General features: G+C 47.8%; 2 protein-coding genes across 2 annotated transcripts; one reads left to right on the forward strand and one right to left on the reverse strand.

Annotated features, from left to right (window-relative positions):
- Positions 1–2,379: 2,379 nt before the first annotated feature.
- Positions 2,380–15,191, reverse strand: phc1 (polyhomeotic homolog 1). The gene is made up of 15 exons (XM_063199288.1): positions 15,026–15,191; positions 14,322–14,443; positions 13,928–14,038; positions 13,142–13,219; positions 12,539–12,682; positions 11,961–12,137; positions 10,939–11,020; positions 8,766–9,973; positions 8,052–8,187; positions 7,505–7,671; positions 6,949–7,036; positions 6,723–6,810; positions 5,156–5,327; positions 3,556–3,796; positions 2,380–2,537 (listed from the first exon to the last, which is right to left on the reverse strand). Exons 2-15 carry the CDS (start codon positions 14,436–14,438, stop codon positions 2,386–2,388), a joined length of 2,961 nt encoding a protein of 986 aa, XP_063055358.1. The 5' UTR covers positions 14,439–14,443; positions 15,026–15,191; the 3' UTR covers positions 2,380–2,385.
- Positions 15,192–15,536: 345 nt separating this feature from the next.
- LOC134449788 (uncharacterized) lies at positions 15,537–18,193 on the forward strand. The gene is made up of 6 exons (XM_063199896.1): positions 15,537–15,587; positions 15,697–15,755; positions 15,881–16,998; positions 17,089–17,726; positions 17,974–18,024; positions 18,114–18,193. Exons 1-6 carry the CDS (start codon positions 15,550–15,552, stop codon positions 18,121–18,123), a joined length of 1,914 nt encoding a protein of 637 aa, XP_063055966.1. The 5' UTR covers positions 15,537–15,549; the 3' UTR covers positions 18,124–18,193.
- Positions 18,194–18,611: the final 418 nt, after the last annotated feature.

Consider the following 18,611-nt stretch of genomic DNA (forward strand, 5'->3'; position numbering starts at 1 on the left):
AGCAAAGATGTATGTAAAATACATGTCAGTACTGGCAATTACCTTTTACTCTATTTTTAATAAATCAACACATGTAAAAACATGCATTAGCCAACAAGGTATTCAGACTAGTAAAATTAGTGACTTTTTATTACAAATAAGGAGATGCATAATGAAGAAAACAGATTCTGTTTATTTAATATTTCTGCATATAGAGCAACAGGCACACTCATGGTCCTTCCATCAATCCATCATTTCCTAGTCTTTCTCTCTCAAACACACATACAAACACACACACACACACACTCTCTCTCTCTCTCTCTCTCACACACACACACATACATGCATATCACAGGTTCCACGCCTCATTCAGGGTAAAGCTTCTACCAATGCTACTCAATGCACATCTTCCATGTAAACTGCCAAAAATATGTTCAATATCTTTTTTTCAATTGAGTATACATAAAAAGAGCATCCCTAACAGCTAACGGTAGAAAAAATAATACCTACAGGGTTTTTTTGTTTTGTTTTCTATTATTGTTTTTTTCTTTTTCTCTACTGACAGAGATGAAGTTATCACCTCATGAAAACACCTGGTCGGTCTTTGAAACATTTTGCTGGAATGAAAAAGCAAGAAAGTCACTGCAGATAGTAGTGTCTTCACGCTCCGTCTCTACTGCAGAAAGACTGTATAGACCACTACAGAGCAGTGAAGAAGGCAACATATGTAGGGTTTTTTTCTCTCAGGACTAACAGCTAAATTGTAAACTACTGGAGTATTGACGATTACCTAATGTAATCATATATGCTCATACACACACATACACATGCACGATTTTAGTACATGTCTTGAATGACACACTCCCTTTTGACACGCTCACAAACACACACATCCATCACACATTTCTTGTTTAAAAAAAAAGCATTCATGATTCAGCTCTCAAGTTAAAAAAAAAAGAGAGACAAAAAAATCCAGCTCATGATTCAGCTGTGATGGACTTCACATCAAAGTTAACAATCACTCACAGACATTAGAAATGAGGAACAAAAAGGGAAAATGAATGGAAAAATAGTTGCAAATGATGCACATTCAATGTCCACGTATAACAAATATCAAAGCTCTTCACAGACCCAACGCCTCACACCCACCAGTTTCTCTATTCAGTCGTATTGGGGGACCACCAATCAAATGGCAGCATTCCAGGGAAATTAACCAATGAAGTCCGAAATAACAATAAAATAACAATGCAACACCTCAAACGTCCACTAGGGGGCTGGCTACAGAGGTGAGCAATTTTACATAGACTTCCATGACTCAAATCACATGTTCAGAGCAAAAAATAAACATATTTACAGTCCAATTAAAAAAAAAGGAAAAAAAAAAAGATTTTGGTATGTTTGGGTAGCTTTCTATTCCAAGATTACTCTGAGGGACAAGATTTTTTTTCGTTACAATTCATTAGTTTTACCACAATATGATTTACATTAATAAAATGTATTGGCAAAGATAGCTATTCCCAAGCCGCATCTGGCCTGTGACAGCTTGTCCAGTTCTCTTTTATATACAGCTCTATGGGTACCACCCTAAGGCCATGGCATGCAGCGCTCCCATTTCCCCCCATCCCAAACCATCCTCCCACTGTTGCTAGGCACTCCTAACCCATCCCTTTGGTTCCCATAACAACCACAATACTTTGCCGTCTGCTCATTAGCGATTCCATCCATGGCCTTACAGTGTCCCTCCATGTCTATGGATTCACATTCATGTTGTTCTCTTCCTCCGTCTACGTCCCTCCCCACCCGCTCCACTCTCTGGTTGCTGATGATGCTTCAGGCTCTTTAACCTGTTTACCGAACCCCCACCACCCCACCCTGTCCCCCTACCACCCTCCACACACACACCTCCATCATTGACGCAACTCAAGACAGCTTCCACGCGCCCAAGACAACCCTTAAAACCCTGTTCGATTACATGTGTCTTCAGTCTTTCAGGTTGGTGAATGCTCAAAAACTGGAGTATCTCAATTTTCATAGTCGGCGTATGCACACTTCTCTGACTAGAGCCCCATCCTTTCCCCCTCCCTCAGTCTCTGAGTTTATGTAAAACAGACAAACACACATGCAGACATGACGGCATCTCATCTCATCTCGCGTGTGCGGCCGCACGCACACACGCCGTCTCATGCACTGCGTCCACTGCTATCAGTCTCTGAAGCCGTTGATGGACGCAATAAATTGAACACGGGTCTCGCACGCACCCTCAGTCTCGGAGTCTGTTGATGGATGCACAGATCTTGAGAGCGTGTCACTCACACGCAAGCACTCCCTGTGTCCCTCCCTCAGTCGCGCGCGCACACACACCATCCCTCCCTCCCTCCCTCTTGCCCTCCCTCCCGTGTCTCTCCCTCAGTCTCTGAGACTGTTGATGGAGGCGCAGATCTTGAGCGCGGGTCCCAGCTTGATGTTCATGGTGGACATGAGGTGTTCCTCCTTCAGCAGCAGCAGAGCCTGCCCGTCAATCTCCTGGGACAGGAACTGCGGCGCCAGGTCCTCGCAGCCTAACCAGGAACACACACACACACACACACACACAGACACACACACACACACACACACACACACACACACACACACACACACACACACACACACACACACACACACACACACAGACACACACACACACCATTAAAACTCAGGCAATTTCACTAGGTGGTCTGCCCCTCACACATTCCACTGCCGGCATGTTGCACACACAGCAGACACACAGACTTGGGGGACTTTTCCCTCATTCAACATCCTGCTTGCAAATGAAAAAAGGACCTTTGAATTGTGCTTTTGCAACATACTGAATTAAACTTCTGTCATCAGTGATGCCATGCGACGCACGCAAGGACACAGACACACACCGACACAGACACACTCAAATGAGGCAGGCGTCAAAGCATGCCCATATTCTTGTTGAGCACCCTACCCATATTTCCTCATTCAAATCAGTCAGGACTGGAGTACTGGAGAGGGAAACAGGTGGTAGCCTAGCCTTCAGGTAACGCTTCAAGAATAGCATACAGAGACATATTCAAAACCATCACTGATGAGAGTGAAGCAGTGCTTTTTTTTGACAAGTACAACATGGCATCATTGCAACTGCGTTTGGATAACACACTAACTTGAACCGCCAATCGCGTTCGTGCATCACGACTTGTCAATTCGTCTTCCACAACAGCCTGTAACAGGTTAGGGTTAGGGGTGCTTTTGGTCAGAGCACGATTTCGATATTAATCATATTTCTGTATTCTGTATCTGTAAGGGTTTGTATTTCTCTTTTTTTATTTAATTTCATTTTGTAGGTTTTTATTAACGTATTTGAGAGGGACAGGATGAACAGATGACAGGAAATGGTTGAGAGAGAGATGGTGGAGGATTGGGAAATAACCTTGGGCTGAAATTGAAACCGGGCGCACCCCCGGTTGGATTGGTCAGCCACAGCGAAGGCCAAGTGTTTGTGTTTGTTAATTTATTTGAATTTAACTTTTCAAGTGATGTGTGTGTGTGATCACATGTTTATACACAAACCTTGCAGAGATGAGATGAAGCGGCACACTTCGTCCACGCTCCAGTGGGCGGGACTGCCTGACAGGAAGTGCGAGCTGTCCAATGGCAGGCCGCCTGGTGCCGAGCCGTCCAATGGGGGCCCGCAGTGGGCGCTGGGCGGGCAGGAGAAGGAGGAGCTGGGGGAGAGGGACAGGGAGTCGTCCTCCTCTTCCTCCCCATCACAGCTGGACACGTCCTCAGAGCGACTGGACTCTGACCGACACTAGGGGATGGAGATGAAAGAGTCAACGAGTTATTCTCACTCTGGGTATCAGGACTTGACACTGGCACCTGCCAACCGGCCAAATGCTGGTAAAACTTGGCTGTGGCTGGTAACAATTTCAGTGTCATTAGCCAATTTGGCAGGTAGCTTCTATTGTATGACATATCAGAATAGGGTATATTCTGCTATTTGCCTCTTGTGTATCAATTATTTGTATTTAAGTTCAAGAAAAAGCTCAGTTACTCAGTTTCTATTTGTTTATTTTATTTCTAAGTAGAGACCCATGCAGTTATCTTCTGAGGTTATATGTACAGTGTCATGATAAAAAATAAATAAATAAATAAATAAATCAAATTTGTGGCTAGTTGAATAGCTGGATGGCTAGTGCCTCGGGAAAAACACGAGCCACAATGGCCGGCAAGCGAAAAAGTTAATGTCAAGCCCTGCTGGGTATATTTCATTTTCCAAACTCCCGTCCTCAACCGGTGCTTGAGGCCTTGAGCTTTGCTGATGCACCGCCTCTGTGGACAAAACAGTAATGTTTCCTCAAAGTCAGCCTAGCAACAACAACTTTTAGGGGACTTTTCCCTCCTTCAACATCCTGATTGCAAATGAAAAATGACCTTTGAGTTGTGATTTTGCAACATACTGAATTAAACTTCTGTCATCAGTGATGCCATGCAACATCATCACGAGGCCACAAGCACGAGGAAGGACGGGAATTAGGAGAATGGAAAGAGTCTTTTTGTATACGTTAACATGGACTATGCACTTGAGTCTGTTGTAAATTAAGAATTTAATGTGCTTTACAGTCCTATACCAAAATTATGTATTAGTTTGTTCTGGTGACGGCAAAAGGATGTGAAGAAAGACACAGAGGGATAGGGGAATACATCAAAAATAAGTGTGGTGGACATCGCAGTACTGGTATGCATGTAGTTTGTGAAGAATAGAAAACGAATCACTTGATCATTTATCACCATTTTATGACAGTTTTCATTTAAAATCTCCCTAAAAACTGCTGTCTCTACAAAGAATACTGTTGTTATTTCCATTTTTCGAACTTCAGTCCTCCAACTGTGGTCGTGGTCTTGCGCTTCGCTCATGTCCCGCGTCCGCGGAGAAAAAAAAAAAAAAATGTTTCAGACTAGCCACAACAACTTTTGGGGGCTTTTCCGCATTCAACATCCGCAATTGCAAATGTGAAAATTTGTGCTTTTGCAAGACACTGAATTAAACTTCTGTCATCAATGACGTCTCGCAACGTCATCAGGAGGCCACAAGCACAAGGGAGGACGGGAGTGAGGATAATGGAGAGAACCCTCTGCCGTGTCTGCTGTCCCCACAGTCTGAACGCACCTTCATTGGCAAATGCCTGCCGGCTATTTTTGCGCAGGCAATCTCCGAGCTGCTCCTTCGAGGCCCCCTGCGTCGGGCCACGGGGTCCTTCTCTGTGGGGGCGGGGGGAGGCCCGGTGCCGCCCACTCTGCCCCTGCTGCTGCGAAAGTGCTGGCTGCAGCTCACGTTGTACCTGCCACAGGAAATGATGTCACAACAGGAAATGTGGAAACAGGATGTGTCTGATTTATGCAGACTGTGATGGAGTGGCCATCACCAGAAATGTTCTAAGCTATGAGATAGCCGTCTCTCATTGGCTCCCATTATAGCCCCGTTGGCGCACGCAGCCAAGTAAAAGATGAATGGGAGCCTATTGGGCTAAATGGCTCAGCAGGGATTTGTGACGATTCTGTTCTCTGGTTTGTAAAGATGTGTGCACATTCTGTACCTTATCATGGAAGTTGTATTAGAAGTGAAGTTAAAGGTTCCTGACATGGCTTTGTTCTCCCAAAGGCGTGTTAGTTTTGTCCTGCAACACGCTAGCATTCGGCTAATACCTGCTGGCTGAGGAATCTCTGCGACTATTCACGACCAGAGCTGACGAGAGACGTACTCTGACTGATCCTCGCAGAGACATCTACGGTCACACACCTCAACCCCCACCACCGTCCAACATGTTAATTGAAGGTGCCCAAATTCTTAAGGATGAGCGCAGTCATTTCCTTTACCCCATGTACACATGCCGCTTTTCCACCACCTTAAATGCAATAAATAACAGGTGTCCGCAACAATCCTAACATAACTTTAAACACATCGACATCTGAAGTCAGACTTAAAACTACAAAACAAATGGCGTATGCCGTAAAGTCGATTGTCACGTGTTATGTCATTGCTATAGTTGAAATAAGGGTCATTTTCACGAATCTAACACTTGACAAGATGCAAACGTGTCGGCAAATGCTTTCACTTACTCATATCTATCGAACGCGACTTCATTGTTTCCAGGGAAAAAATCACACGGGCAGATAGTTCTAAGAGAAGCGTACAGCCCCATTGGCACCCATTCATTATTTACTTGGCTGCGATAACATAGCTGCAGTGCCACTCCTGGCCACACCAGCTAGTTGTCGTTCTTGTACAAGATTCCATTTTCTTTGCCATCACTGGGGTCGTGGGTGCACTTTGGCTGCCCCTCCAACCAGCCTGGCTCTTTGGTGTAGCGGACAGAGCCCCAAAAGATCCGGGTTCGTTTGAGTCCCGGAGGGGCAAATCTACTCCCCTTCTCTACACAGACAATGAGAAATGCTCGTCACAGCAGAAATTACTTTTTTGATAATGGCGCCTAATACTGCATGAATACAGTTGTCAACAGCATAGAAGAGTTAACAACATACATGAAATTCTACTGGAAGAGGGAAAATCTGTATACTATATTAAGAGGTAATTTAAAATATCTCTCAGTTCATCAAAGCAGAATACTACCACCAGTTTTGTACAATACTTCCTTGTGATGTTAGCAAAATGTCCGCTGTGATTTTCGTGACTGCATGGGACACCAGTAGTCATGGCATGGGTGTGTTTTGCTTACCTCTTTGCACAGGTCTTGGAGCAGAAGCGCTTGGTCCCTCCGAACTGGCTGGCCGGGGCATAGTTCTGGCAGTACTCGCACTTGAGAACTGACACAGTACACACACAAACACGCACACAATTACAAATCAAGCTGAATATATAACAGTATCATTTGCCTAACTACAACCTCATCTGTTCCCACATCGAGATCTGTTTCTTCCATACAAGTGGCCACACAAATGTACCTGCTGAGCCTCTGGACTCTGATTGGATGTTGGGTGATCCAGACACGGGCATGGAACCCTCTGCTCGCTCCTTCACTAGGCCAGTCACCTGCCAACCAAAGCATAACGACAACATGAGAGATAATTTCCTTTTTTTTAAAGATTTTTTTGTGCTTTATTTATTATAGGACAGTGACAGTGGGACAGGAAACAAGTGGTGAGAGAGAGATGGAGAAGGACTGGTAAATGACCCAGGCCGGAATCGAACCCGGGCTGCTGGCGTAATAACCTAGTGCCCTAACGTTACGCCATAGGGCCATCATTTCCTTTTTGACATCAATTGGCTCATTGTGAACAGTGTGGCCTCAGGGGAAAAAATGACATTAGGGGCTAAAAGCTAAAGCTGTCTCTTATGCTGAATTCTGAAATCTAAACTTTAGGGGACAGGGGGGTAGATGACAAAACCCTAGATGAGGTGTTTGCGTGCTACTTAAGGGTTCCGCTCCCTCCTAGTTCACGAAGCCCCTCGATGAGGAGTATGTGTGTGTGTGTGTGTGTGTGTGTGTATGTCACTTACAGGGAAAGGTTCAGCGCCCTCCTGGATGACGAAGCCTTCGATGAGGTGTGTGAGCACCTGGGGCTTGACCACCGCCTGGGGGAGGGGCGCACGATCTCCCTGACAACCGCCACCACGAGGCAGAGGCAGCAGTGTGGGGGGAGAGGAAAACGCAGCCGGCTCGGGAGCTACAAGTAGAGAGAGAGAGAGAGAGAGAGAGAGAGAGAGAGAGAGAGAGAGAGAGAGAGAGAGAGAGAGAGAGAGAGAGAGAGAGAGAGAGAGAGAGAGAGAGAGAGAGAGAGAGAGAGGTGTGAGTGTGAGGAAAAGAAGGTGCAGAAAGAAAGTTGAGAAAAAAAACTGGTACTTTTTCTGCACAACATACAAAATCTAAAAACCATCAAGTGTGCCGAATTTAAATAAACAAATGGCAAGCACAGAGGGTGGAGTCGTACGGCACATTTAACGCCAAAGTATCACGTTTCGTGTAAACTCTATCATAGGAGGTGTTGGTGAGTGTGTGTGTGTGTGTGTGTGTGTGTGTGTGTGTGTGTGTGTGTGTGTGTCAAACCTGTGTCGAGGCTGGGGGCTGGTGAGAGGGGAGGTGCGGAGTCACGTGTTGACGGACAGCAGTGGGGGTCTCCTGATAGATCACTGGGCATGTCTGAATCCGCCTTCCGCTTTAGAGAGCCAATCATAGGCTTTGTCTGAGAAGCACATTCACACACACGCATACACACACATGAACAAACATTCACATGGCAACACACATGGCTCAAGGGACCTAAGTACTGATCTCTACAAAGAAAAAACACAAAAATAAATACCTGACACTTTCTCTGAATATTCTATCCAGAAGTTTTTTGTTCGTTCAGTGATAAAGATATGTCCTATTGGCCCAACCGTTAAGTTTGCCAACACCCCCATTAGAACTAAAAAAAATCTAGAAAAAAGCGCTCAGAGAGCAAACCTCTGCCATCTGGTGGACAGTAACACACACACACACACACACACACACACACACACACACACACACACACACACACAACTATCTATTTTCCACCGCAGCATTGTTTGATTCTACCACATACTCACCATGAAAGTTTTGAAGGTCGCCACCTGCGGTTGTGTCAATATTATACCGTGCGCACACGCCTGCACACCTTGTGTTACCACCACACACAAAATTGATATAAAGCAGAAATAATTTTTCAATGCACGAAATGTGCATGCATATCCTGTTGCAAGCATATACCAGACCTTAGGTTCTCAAGTCCATACTCACCAGAGTAGGTCCAGACTGCAGGAACACAGAGTCGCCAGACGAGGGTGCCACCACAGACACCAGGTTGTGTGCGTGCGCGTGACCGTCCATGGAGTGTGTGATGGAGACGGGCAGCGTGTTGGAGGAGGAAGAGGAGGAGGTGGTGGTGAGGTTGGCGTTCAGCGCTCCCCCTTGCTGTCCGAGGGGCACAGCATTCTGGGCCGCCTTAAGGCACATCCCCCCCACCCCCGTCTCCATGGACGCAACCATGGCGACCATGCTGCCAGCCCCGCCTCCTACATTGCCATTGGATACGGTGTTATTGTTGTTTGCCAGGGTGCCACCGCTGTCTTGAGCAGCGAAGCAGTTTCGGGCCTGCGCCAGCGCCACAGCCTGGGAGTTTCCTAGCGTGCCCTGCCTGGCCCCCACCAGCTGCACTGGGACATGGGGAGGGTGATGCCCCCCTCCTGCCCCGGCTCCCGGTTGCCCGTTGCTGGGTGCGGGGGCGGGCAGGATGGGGGCCAGGGGGTGTCGCGGGGACATCTGCAGGGGCAGGCGGTGGCCCTGCTGCTGCATGCTGGTCTTGGGCTGGATGGGCACGGGCGTGGTTGCGCTGTGCGCCAGCTTGTTGTCACTCGTCGTGCCAGCGGCGAGGTTGGCCACACCCGTGCCCCCCTGCTGCTGTGGCTGCTGCTGCTGCATGGGCTGCACCACCAGCGTCTGCGCGGCCAGGTTGGCCTTGGGCGCCACCGTGGCCACCGCGTAGCCCTGCGAGGACGTCGGCACGCTGGAGGTGGGCACCAGGATGTGGGTGACGGTGGCAGCCTGCGACATCGTGGTGACCGTGCCAGCGTGGCGCGCTGCCTGGCACAGGCCCGAGGGCGAGAGGAGGAGCTGGGAGAGGGGCAACGAGGAGGGGTTGGGGGGGTTGGAGGGGGTGGAGGTGGAAGGCGGTGCCACCCCGGGGCCGACCGCTGTGGCCGTGCCCTGAGCTACCACGGCGGGGTTGGCGCCGGGCATGGCTGGCTGGGTGGCGGCAGCGGCACCCTTGACGGCAATGCCAGCTGCAGCTGCCATGTTGGGGTGGGCGTAGGAGGCCAGCTTGGCGGTGGGCAGCTGTTGCTGTTGCTGCGTAGGGGCGTTCTGGAGCTGCTGCTGCTGCTGGCCAGGGGCAGCCTGCTGGGGAAACTGCTGTTGCTGAGCCTGCTGCTGGCCCATGGTGAATGTGGCTGCAGGAAGACACATGGGAGGATGGATTAACTAGACAGCCAGGTATGTGTAAAGCAAGATCACAAATGAATGAAAAAAGCTAACAAGAAATAATAGCAAATAAACATCATAAGCATTGTCGAGAGGTGTTTAAATAATGTACCGGTATGTGGCTGAGGGAGAAATAAGTATGTGAGAATAGGATAACTAGAAAATCAAGAATACAATGTGAAAAAATGTATTCACAATTTAAAGGTGAACTGTATGGGACTGTAGCCAGAGTATATATTGCAACTATGCTGAACTATACTGAAACTGCTGCCTATTGCCAAATTTGGTCTTTTTTCATAAATATTTAGTAAGTGATAAAATAACATTCACTAGTATGACCAAAGCACAGTAAGTTTTGCGGCTAGTAATGATGAATGGTAATGGTGATGGTAACTTTTCATAAAAAAGGTAACATTTCTGAATGGGCAGCATGAATTCTGGAAATTAACTCCAATTAAACATTATACAGTGGACCTTTGGACAAAAAAAAGGCAAATCAGAGAAAAAAAAATAAAGACCAGAAGCATTAATGAGAGATGTTTAAATAATGTGTGGGGCTGAAGAAAGATACGAGAGGAATGAATAGAAAGTCAAGTTATAATGAACCTAATTCACAAAACTTATTTTTGTTAACTAATTAAGAAAAAAAGTCAACTTCTACTGGCCCTCCTGCTGCCCCATGGTGTTGGTGGCTGCAGGGAAGCTATGGAAGAATATAATAACCAGGAAGACAAAAATAAAGATATTTTTTAATTATCAAAATGTAACAAAAAAGACAATATGAGAGAGAAATAAAAATTAGAAGCATTAATGAGAGGTATTGAAATAATGTTCTCTATGGTATGTGGCTGAAGGAAGAGACAGGTGGACGGAATGAACAGCAAGTTAATGACTAATGAACTAAACTCAATAAAACCAAATATTTTTCACCCACCCGCATCCTTGCGTTCTGGGAACTCAGTCTTGATGGCAGCCACGCGTGGTGTGGAAACGCACCTCATGGCCAGGTTCTGAACCTGTGACACAGAGGAGAGGAGAGGAGAGGAGAGGAGAGGAGAGGAGAGGAGAGGAGAGGTGGAGGACATGGTCAAATGGACACCGCAAAAGGCAAATGCTTTGGCGAATGAGGGTAAATGTTGTTGGGCTGTGTGTCTTGTCTATGTATAGGTACGTCAACAAGAACGGTTTGTCTGCAGTGCATCAGCAGTATGGCAGCGTAGAAAAATCTGTTACAGTGGAGGAATGCACTCACACTGTCGCCTAATGATTAAAACAGTTGTTAACTGGGTGCTGAATCCCACACAAAACATAGAAGTGAATGAAGCGAAGGACAGCACTCTTCAGATTTTTACCTCCGCCAAGGAGGTAATGTTTTCGGTTCTGTCTGTCTGTCTGTCTGTCTGTCTGTCTGTCTGTCTGTCTGTCTGTCTGTCTGTCTGTCTGTCTGTCTGTCTGTCTGTCTGTCTGTATCAAAAACTAATCAACGGATTTGGACGAAACTTTGTGGAGTTGTTGGTAATGACTTTTTAAAAGATTCACCATTGCTGGCCTATACATCTAGACGACCCTAGTGACCAGACATTGAATTACGGGGACTCCACAAAAGTAAAGCAGAAGGACTTGGGGTGTAACAGTCAAATGTTCTATCAAACAGCTTCCTTGGCGGAAGTCTGCGCTCTCTGAGTGCTTCTAGTTATTTCTTTATTCGTCAACGAACGTTTCGGGTAGGGCCCTTTTTCAGCGTGTAATGCCGAAACGTTAATGGGCGAATAAAGTAATACAAGTCTGAAGAGTACCGTCCTTCACTTCATTCACTTATATATTTCTGTATTTTGTGTTTTCTGTATTTTGAGGACAGGCAAGGCCAGGCTACACGGGTGAAAAGGTGTATCGAGCATATAAGAGGAAGAATGGGGAGTATAAAGGAGGGGACAACAACAGAGGTCAGCTGGTCACCTGGTCATTGTCTGACTGCATAGAGGTAGGAGTGACTTCCTGGTTCTGTTGTTGCTGTTGCTGCTGTTGCTGTTGCTGCTGAGGCTGTTGCTGGGCAACGGTTGCCACAGCTGTTGCCGTGCCACCAGGCATGAAGATGAGCTGGGAGGCCAGGGGGGCTCTCAGAGGCCGGTTCACCTGTAAGGAGATGAGATAGAGGATCGGAGAAAAGAGGAGCGGAGAGGGGAAAATAGAAAGGCAGATTGGAGAGAAGGGGAGAGAGAGAGAGAGAGAGAGAGAGAGAGAGAGAGAGACGGATGGGAGATGAGATTGAGCATTGCAATCATGAAGTACGTAGAAGCGTACCATGCAATTAACTGGCATTTGAACAACATGCACAAATATATAATATGGACAATTGCTCATTATACTCAAATACTTGCCGATACCATGCACCAATACTGCTATGGCAAGAAACAATGCAACATCTCATCATATATTGGTACTTGGTATCGGACATTACAGACATTAATGTACTCGTATTCGTTTCCAAAAAAAGTGGTATTGTGCATCCTTATTATTGTGTACAGGTGACCCACCCTCAGGTAGAGGTTCTGGCCCTGTCCGGAAGCACTGCCCCCCAGCAGAACAGGCTGCGTGAGGGCCGACGAGGTGGCGGAGGTGGCAGGTCCGATGGGACGTGCGTTGGTCATGGTGCCACCAGAGGAGGTACTGAGGTTCACCTGGGGATACAAACACGCACACGGATTTGAGACACCAGGGCTAGGTAAGCACAAGCACATGCTTTCTGTCAGACTGTCGCGTAGCCTGAATGATATGTATCTGTCCCTATCAAATCAACTACAACTAAACTTAACAAAGAGCAAGGTATTGGGGTGTTGGGGCTAGACACCAGAGCTACATTTCATTGGCAAATAGCAGAAACGGGCAGGAGAACTAAGCACCATCACCAGGGTACTACATGGTAGCAGAGCTACAGTATGCATCAGATTAACGTGGCAAGGCCGGGCAGAAGAACTAAGCACCCCGCTACAGTAGGTAAGGTATGAGGACATTTAGCAGAGCTATGGACCAGGGCCAGTGTGGCAAGGCCAGGTATGAGAGCCAGGTAGCAGAGCTCGGCAGGGCCGGGTATGAATAATGAATGTGGGGTGCAGGGTGGGCGGGTCAACGGTACTCACGGTGCAGTGGGTGGTGCTGGTCGCCTGGGTGACGCTGTTGCTAGGAGAGCTTGACTGACGGCTGGCCGCCAGCGTGGCCTGATGAAGGGGGAACAGGGGAGGAGCTTTAGGCTGCGGAATATGCTTGCTGTCTGTGTGCCTTAGATTGTACATGCAACCGCGTGCGACCAAGTGCACATGCTTGCTTCAGGAAAACCGGAGCCCTTTTCACAACACTGGAGGCGTCGTCCAAGGGTGAAGACAGCTTGCATTAATGTTTTCCACCATTTTTTGAGTCTACCGTGAACTCAACAACTCAACTCAAAACGTTTAGAGGATCGCCCCTTACGGTTTTGTCAATATTGCATTGTACGCACGCGTCTTGAGTGTTCAACCGTGCGCAAAATTGACATAAAATTTGTGTTTGTGCAACAAATGTGTGCCCTACAGCGAGCATGTCCCGGGCCTTAGAACACAAGATGACACATGGAATACAGCAAGGCAGAATTCCAGGGCTCTGAAACATTCAAAACATTCCAAAGTTACTGGATGTGCTGGTGATTTTCAGCACCACGACTGGGAGCTTTCAGCCTTTATAAGGGAAATCTGGGGGAAAAAATGCCTCCACATACTGGCTGAAATATTCTGGAAAAATTCTGATCTTGTGAGAAGTGAACGTCATAATTAAAAGATTGGTCACATTGGTTACATCTTCAATCACATGGATAGATGCCTGGAGATCCTGTTTCTGTGTGTGTGTGTGTGTGTGTGTGTGTGCGTGTGTGTGTGCGTGTGTGTGTGTCAAACCTGTTGTACGGCGGCGAGGTTATGAAGCTGAGCTGTGTTGATCTGTTGCTGCAGCATGAGCTGCTGGAAGTACTGTGCTGCATTGGGCTGTCTCTGGAGAGCCTGCAGAGCCTGAACAACAAGGGCAAGTTTGACATTACATCACTCAAGGCCAAACCGCATCCATGTAAATACTTCTTTCACTATTATTATCATTATCATGGGGCATGTGTTGTAGTACAGTAAACTAGGCATGCTTATAAATGAGCAATCTGCTGCAACTTGGGAAACTTTGTAAACAATGCCAAATCTTCCACACATGCAAGGACAACAATCTTGCTTGATGCATGCATACACACTGTACTCATGTAGACCAAATATGGGTTCTCTTCCACACTAGAACGAGGTCTCTCACCTGCACAGCTTGCCTCTCGTACAGAGACATGTGAGCGATCTGAGGGGGGCGGGAGTTGGTTCCGGGCTGAGTGTTGCCATTGGCAGAGCCAGTGTTCTGGTCCTCTCCTGCCTCCATGTTCACTAGAGTTTCAAACACAAACGTAAAGGACGGCATAGAAGTCCAGAAGACACATAAGCGTGTGTTGGCAACATTGTAACGTTACTCCTGCTAAAATGCAAAACGCAATAATATAAGATGAGGATAACACCTAGAACGCAGTTGCACACATTGTGCGCAGGAATCGTGTTCAGAAATGGTAAATTACATTCTGTTACTATCAGATGCAAACCCCAAATCAGCAATTTCCTTACAGCACGCAGTTTTAAGTTGAAAAGAAACAGCAACAACGACCTGTCAAGTCCTCGCGATTGATGACAAAACAGAGAGGGTGCTCTGAGGTACGCAACAGCATGGAGGAATAAAGTTTCCCTTGACAGTGAACCAATCTGAGACAACACGAACATACACCATTTACATACGTAAAAATAAACAACCTTCTGTTGTCCAATTCTAGTTTATTGCGCCTATAAAAACGTCAGAGGAGCCTCACGTTAGCAAAACAACTCTCTGGCTAGGCAGGATAGCTTAAAGTTAGCTGTCCTCAATGCTAGCTAGCCGACCAGGGTGCAGAGCAGAGTATCACAGGCGAGCTAAATATTTACCCCAGTTTTGTTTCTGTGGTCCAGGTACTCAATAGTTACAGATTCGTCCTTTTGTTTGGTGCTCTACTTGAACAATTGTTTTTTAAAAACAGTTGAATGTTCCCCGTGCAGACTTTTAGTAAATCTGCAAACAACGGTGCCTGTGCTGAGGAAAACCGTAATGAAACCCCGCCCCCTGAACTGTTTACAATTCTCTTTCCGGCGCCAAACGTGACGTTGGACCAGAATGGCTGTGTTGTCTTTTTGTGTGTGTATAAAAAGCAAATGTTGACAAGTTGAAGCATATTTGTCGCCTTGTTCTTTACTCCATCACATTACCACTGATCAATGGACAATATTTAGGCCTACTTTTGATTCCATGTGCAAAAGTCCATGTAGTTGATAGCTGGTCTTCTCTCAACCAATCATGGTGCCTAATTGATTTTAATTGGATGTTCACCCGCCCTTTAGCACACAGCTGAAATCACTTGGTTTAATTGAGTTCAGTAGTCTGTTGGTGATAAAAGCTGAGCTTTTCTGAATAGATGTTACAGCTGGGGTGTTGGATTGTCATGATGTTCAGGTAAGTTACGAGTGATTAGAGTTTGTTTTAGTGCATTGAAAAGAGTTATGAATGTGCTAAGAGAATTTGTTCTCTGTTTTCTAACAATATTCTAAATTATGTTTGGCAGGTTTTCTTGGATCTGCCTTCTCATTTTGCATGATGTCTGCTGTCAACAGCTTCAGCAAGGTAAATAGGGAGGATTTTGTTATCGCCCTTAAAAAAATAGTTTTGTTCCATGTCCTCTAGGCCTAGGCTACTTGTGCCTGGTCTTAATGGACCTGTGTTTTTTTTTTTGTTTGTTTTTTTTTTAGGGATGGATGTTCCCCTTGGTTTTGGGTTCTACCATTATCAGACTAGGCCTGCCCAGGGCTCAGTACAGCTAATGAATGGTCCTGGTGCAACTGGAGGTAAACCAAGTCCCAGTGAATCTGTGAAGGGGAGCTCTTCAATGGGTGGAGGAGCTGCCTCTTCCCCTCAAGAGAGCCAGGAGCCGATGCCAGGAAACCAGGCCGGTTTTGCTAGTCCATATTCACAGGGGGGATCCCAAGGTGAACCAATGCCATGGGTTGCTCTGTCCATGATGCCAATGGGCCACCTTGGGCTCCTGTCCATGATGCCAATGGGCCACAGTGCAATGAGCCCGGCTGGCCAGCAGGGGGCTTCCCCCAGTGGCACTGCTATTAGTCAGGAAACCCAGCGGCAGCTGGCCCACATGATGCAGCCGGCTCAGCAGCAGCCGGCCCAGATGATGCAGCAGCAGCCGGCCCAGATGATGCAGCCGGCCCAGATGATGCAGCCGGCCCACATGATGCAGCCGGCCCACATGATGCAGCCGGCCCACATGATGCAGCCGGCCCACATGATGCAGCCGGCCCACATGATGCAGCCGGCCCACATGATGCAGCCGGCCCACATGATGCAGCCGGCCAACATGATGCAGCCGGCCCAGATGATGCAGCCGCAGCAGCCGGCCCAGATGATGCAGCCGCAGCAGCCGGCCCAGATGATGCAGCCGCAGCAGCCGGCCCAGATGATGCAGCCGCAGCAGCCGGCCCAGATGATGCAGCCGCAGCAGCCGGCCCAGATGATGCAGCCGCAGCAGCCGGCCCAGATGATGCAGCCGCAGCAGCCGGCCCAGATGATGCAGCCGCAGCAGCCGGCCCAGATGATGCAGCCGCAGCAGCCGGCCCAGATGATGCAGCCGCAGCAGCCGGCCCAGATGATGCAGCCGCAGCAGCCGGCCCAGATGATGCAGCCGCAGCAGCCGGCCCAGATGATGCAGCCGCAGCAGCCGGCCCAGATGATGCAGCCGCAGCAGCCGGCCCAGATGATGCAGCCGCAGCAGCCGGCCCAGATGATGCAGCAGCAGCAGCAGCCGGCCCAGATGATGCAGCAGCCGGCTCAGCAGCAGCAAGTCCAGATGATGCAGGTGCCCCAGCAGCAGCAGCCGGCCCAGATGATGCAGCTGCCGGCTCAGCAGCAGCAGCCGGCCCAGATGATGCAGCAGCCGGCTCAGCAGAAGCAGCCGGCCCAGATGATGCAGCAGCCGGCCCAGATGATGCAGCAGCAGCGGCAGCAAGCCCAGATGATGCAGGTGGCCCAGCAGCAGCAAGCCCAGATGATGCAGCTGCCGGCTCAGCAGCAGCCGGCCCAGATGATGCAGCAGCAGCCGGCCCAGATGATGCAGCAGCAGCCGGCCCAGATGATGCAGCAGCAGCCGGCCCAGATGATGCAGCAGCAGCCGGCCCAGATGATGCAGCAGCAGCCGGCCCAGATGATGCAGGTGCCCCAGCAGCAGCAAGCCAAGGTTCCCCAGCAGCAGCAGGCCCAGATGTTCCAGATGCCGGTTCAGGCGCAGCAGCAGCAGGCCCCAGTCCAGTCTCCATCTTCTGTGAGTTCAGGCTCTGCTGGTTCCCAAGGCAGCTCCTCCACAGGTGCAGTAGGCCCTGATGCTGAGGCTGCCTCATCAAGCCAAGATCGCTTCATCACACTAACTGCACCTTCAGGCTTCCAAACCAGCTATGTTGTCCGGTCCTTCCACCGCTACTCGAGGGGCAAGAGGGTGTTTTCCCAAACCACCTACATCCCCCTGGACTTCCCTCCTCCTGCTGATCCTGCCCCTGCTGAACAGATCACCCAGGATGTCCTGCCTGCAAGGTATGCTTAAACCCTGGTTACATGTTCCTGGATGTTCTTTTAAAAGTATACTTTTACACCAGAGAGAATAGCCTACAGGAGGACAATCTTGTCACAAGGCTGATTCTGTTTTCCATACCTGCTGTAAACAGAATCTGTCAATTAAAATTACTTTTTTGTTTTGTTTTAATATCTGCATGTGTAATCGAAGCCTTAAACTCTCCATTTTGTTTTTTAAATGAGGATTTGTTTACATATCTTCCTACAGAAAGAACACTGCACCTGCTGAACAGGAAACCCAGGATGTCATCCCTGCCAGGTAGAATGCTCTCAATTTTAAAAACTATTTTGTGGGTTTTATAAATTCATATTTTAATCACTACTTTTCTATTTCCCCACACATTGCAGGAAGGGATGAGATGTGCTCCTGAACAGACGCCATGGTTGTGAATTCTATTTATTTTGGTAATAAAACATGGTTTACATAAGTTTCTGTCTTTTGCCTTTTTCTCAGCTATAAAATCATCAATTTGTTCTTGGCATACAACACCCAAATCATGGGCTTCATACACCATGAAATAATTTTGAAGGGGTTATTGAATACTTCAGTCCAGCATGGTTTTGCTTCTGGTCTGCGACATTTGGACTTGGTTTTGGTCCACTGGAGTCATTGCCTTCAATTGACCTTTTTCAGTTGGGTAGAGCCAGAGCCATACAGAGAACAGAGTTACGCGATTGGAGGACCAGGAATTAAATTGCAGCCCCGCCTTTCAGCGAGATAAGGTCGTGCCTTAAGTGGCTGTCTTCCCATAGACTCAACATAGAACCACCACATCAACAGCCAAAAATAAGGACTAACGAACTGTACTGTGGGGTAATCACCACGAATATGTAAACTATCAACTG

Source organism: Engraulis encrasicolus, chromosome 5 (assembly GCF_034702125.1).
Source record: "Engraulis encrasicolus isolate BLACKSEA-1 chromosome 5, IST_EnEncr_1.0, whole genome shotgun sequence".
Classification (NCBI taxonomy): domain Eukaryota; kingdom Metazoa; phylum Chordata; class Actinopteri; order Clupeiformes; family Engraulidae; genus Engraulis; species Engraulis encrasicolus.

Excerpts from the sequence above, each read along its gene's own strand:
- phc1 (XM_063199288.1), bottom strand. The coding sequence starts at position 14,438 with ATGGAGGCAGGAGAGGACCAGAACACTGGCTCTGCCAATGGCAACACT. Across the intron at positions 13,220-13,927 it reads ACCTCGCCGCCGTACAACAG|GCCACGCTGGCGGCCAGCCG; the intron begins GTTTGACACACA and ends CCCCTTCATCAG. Across the intron at positions 7,037-7,504 it reads AGGGCGCTGAACCTTTCCCT|GTGACTGGCCTAGTGAAGGA; the intron begins GTAAGTGACATA and ends TTTGGTTGGCAG.
- LOC134449788 (XM_063199896.1), top strand. The coding sequence starts at position 15,550 with ATGTTACAGCTGGGGTGTTGGATTGTCATGATGTTCAG. Across the intron at positions 15,588-15,696 it reads TGGATTGTCATGATGTTCAG|GTTTTCTTGGATCTGCCTTC; the intron begins GTAAGTTACGAG and ends TATGTTTGGCAG. Across the intron at positions 15,756-15,880 it reads CTGTCAACAGCTTCAGCAAG|GGATGGATGTTCCCCTTGGT; the intron begins GTAAATAGGGAG and ends TTTTTTTTTTAG.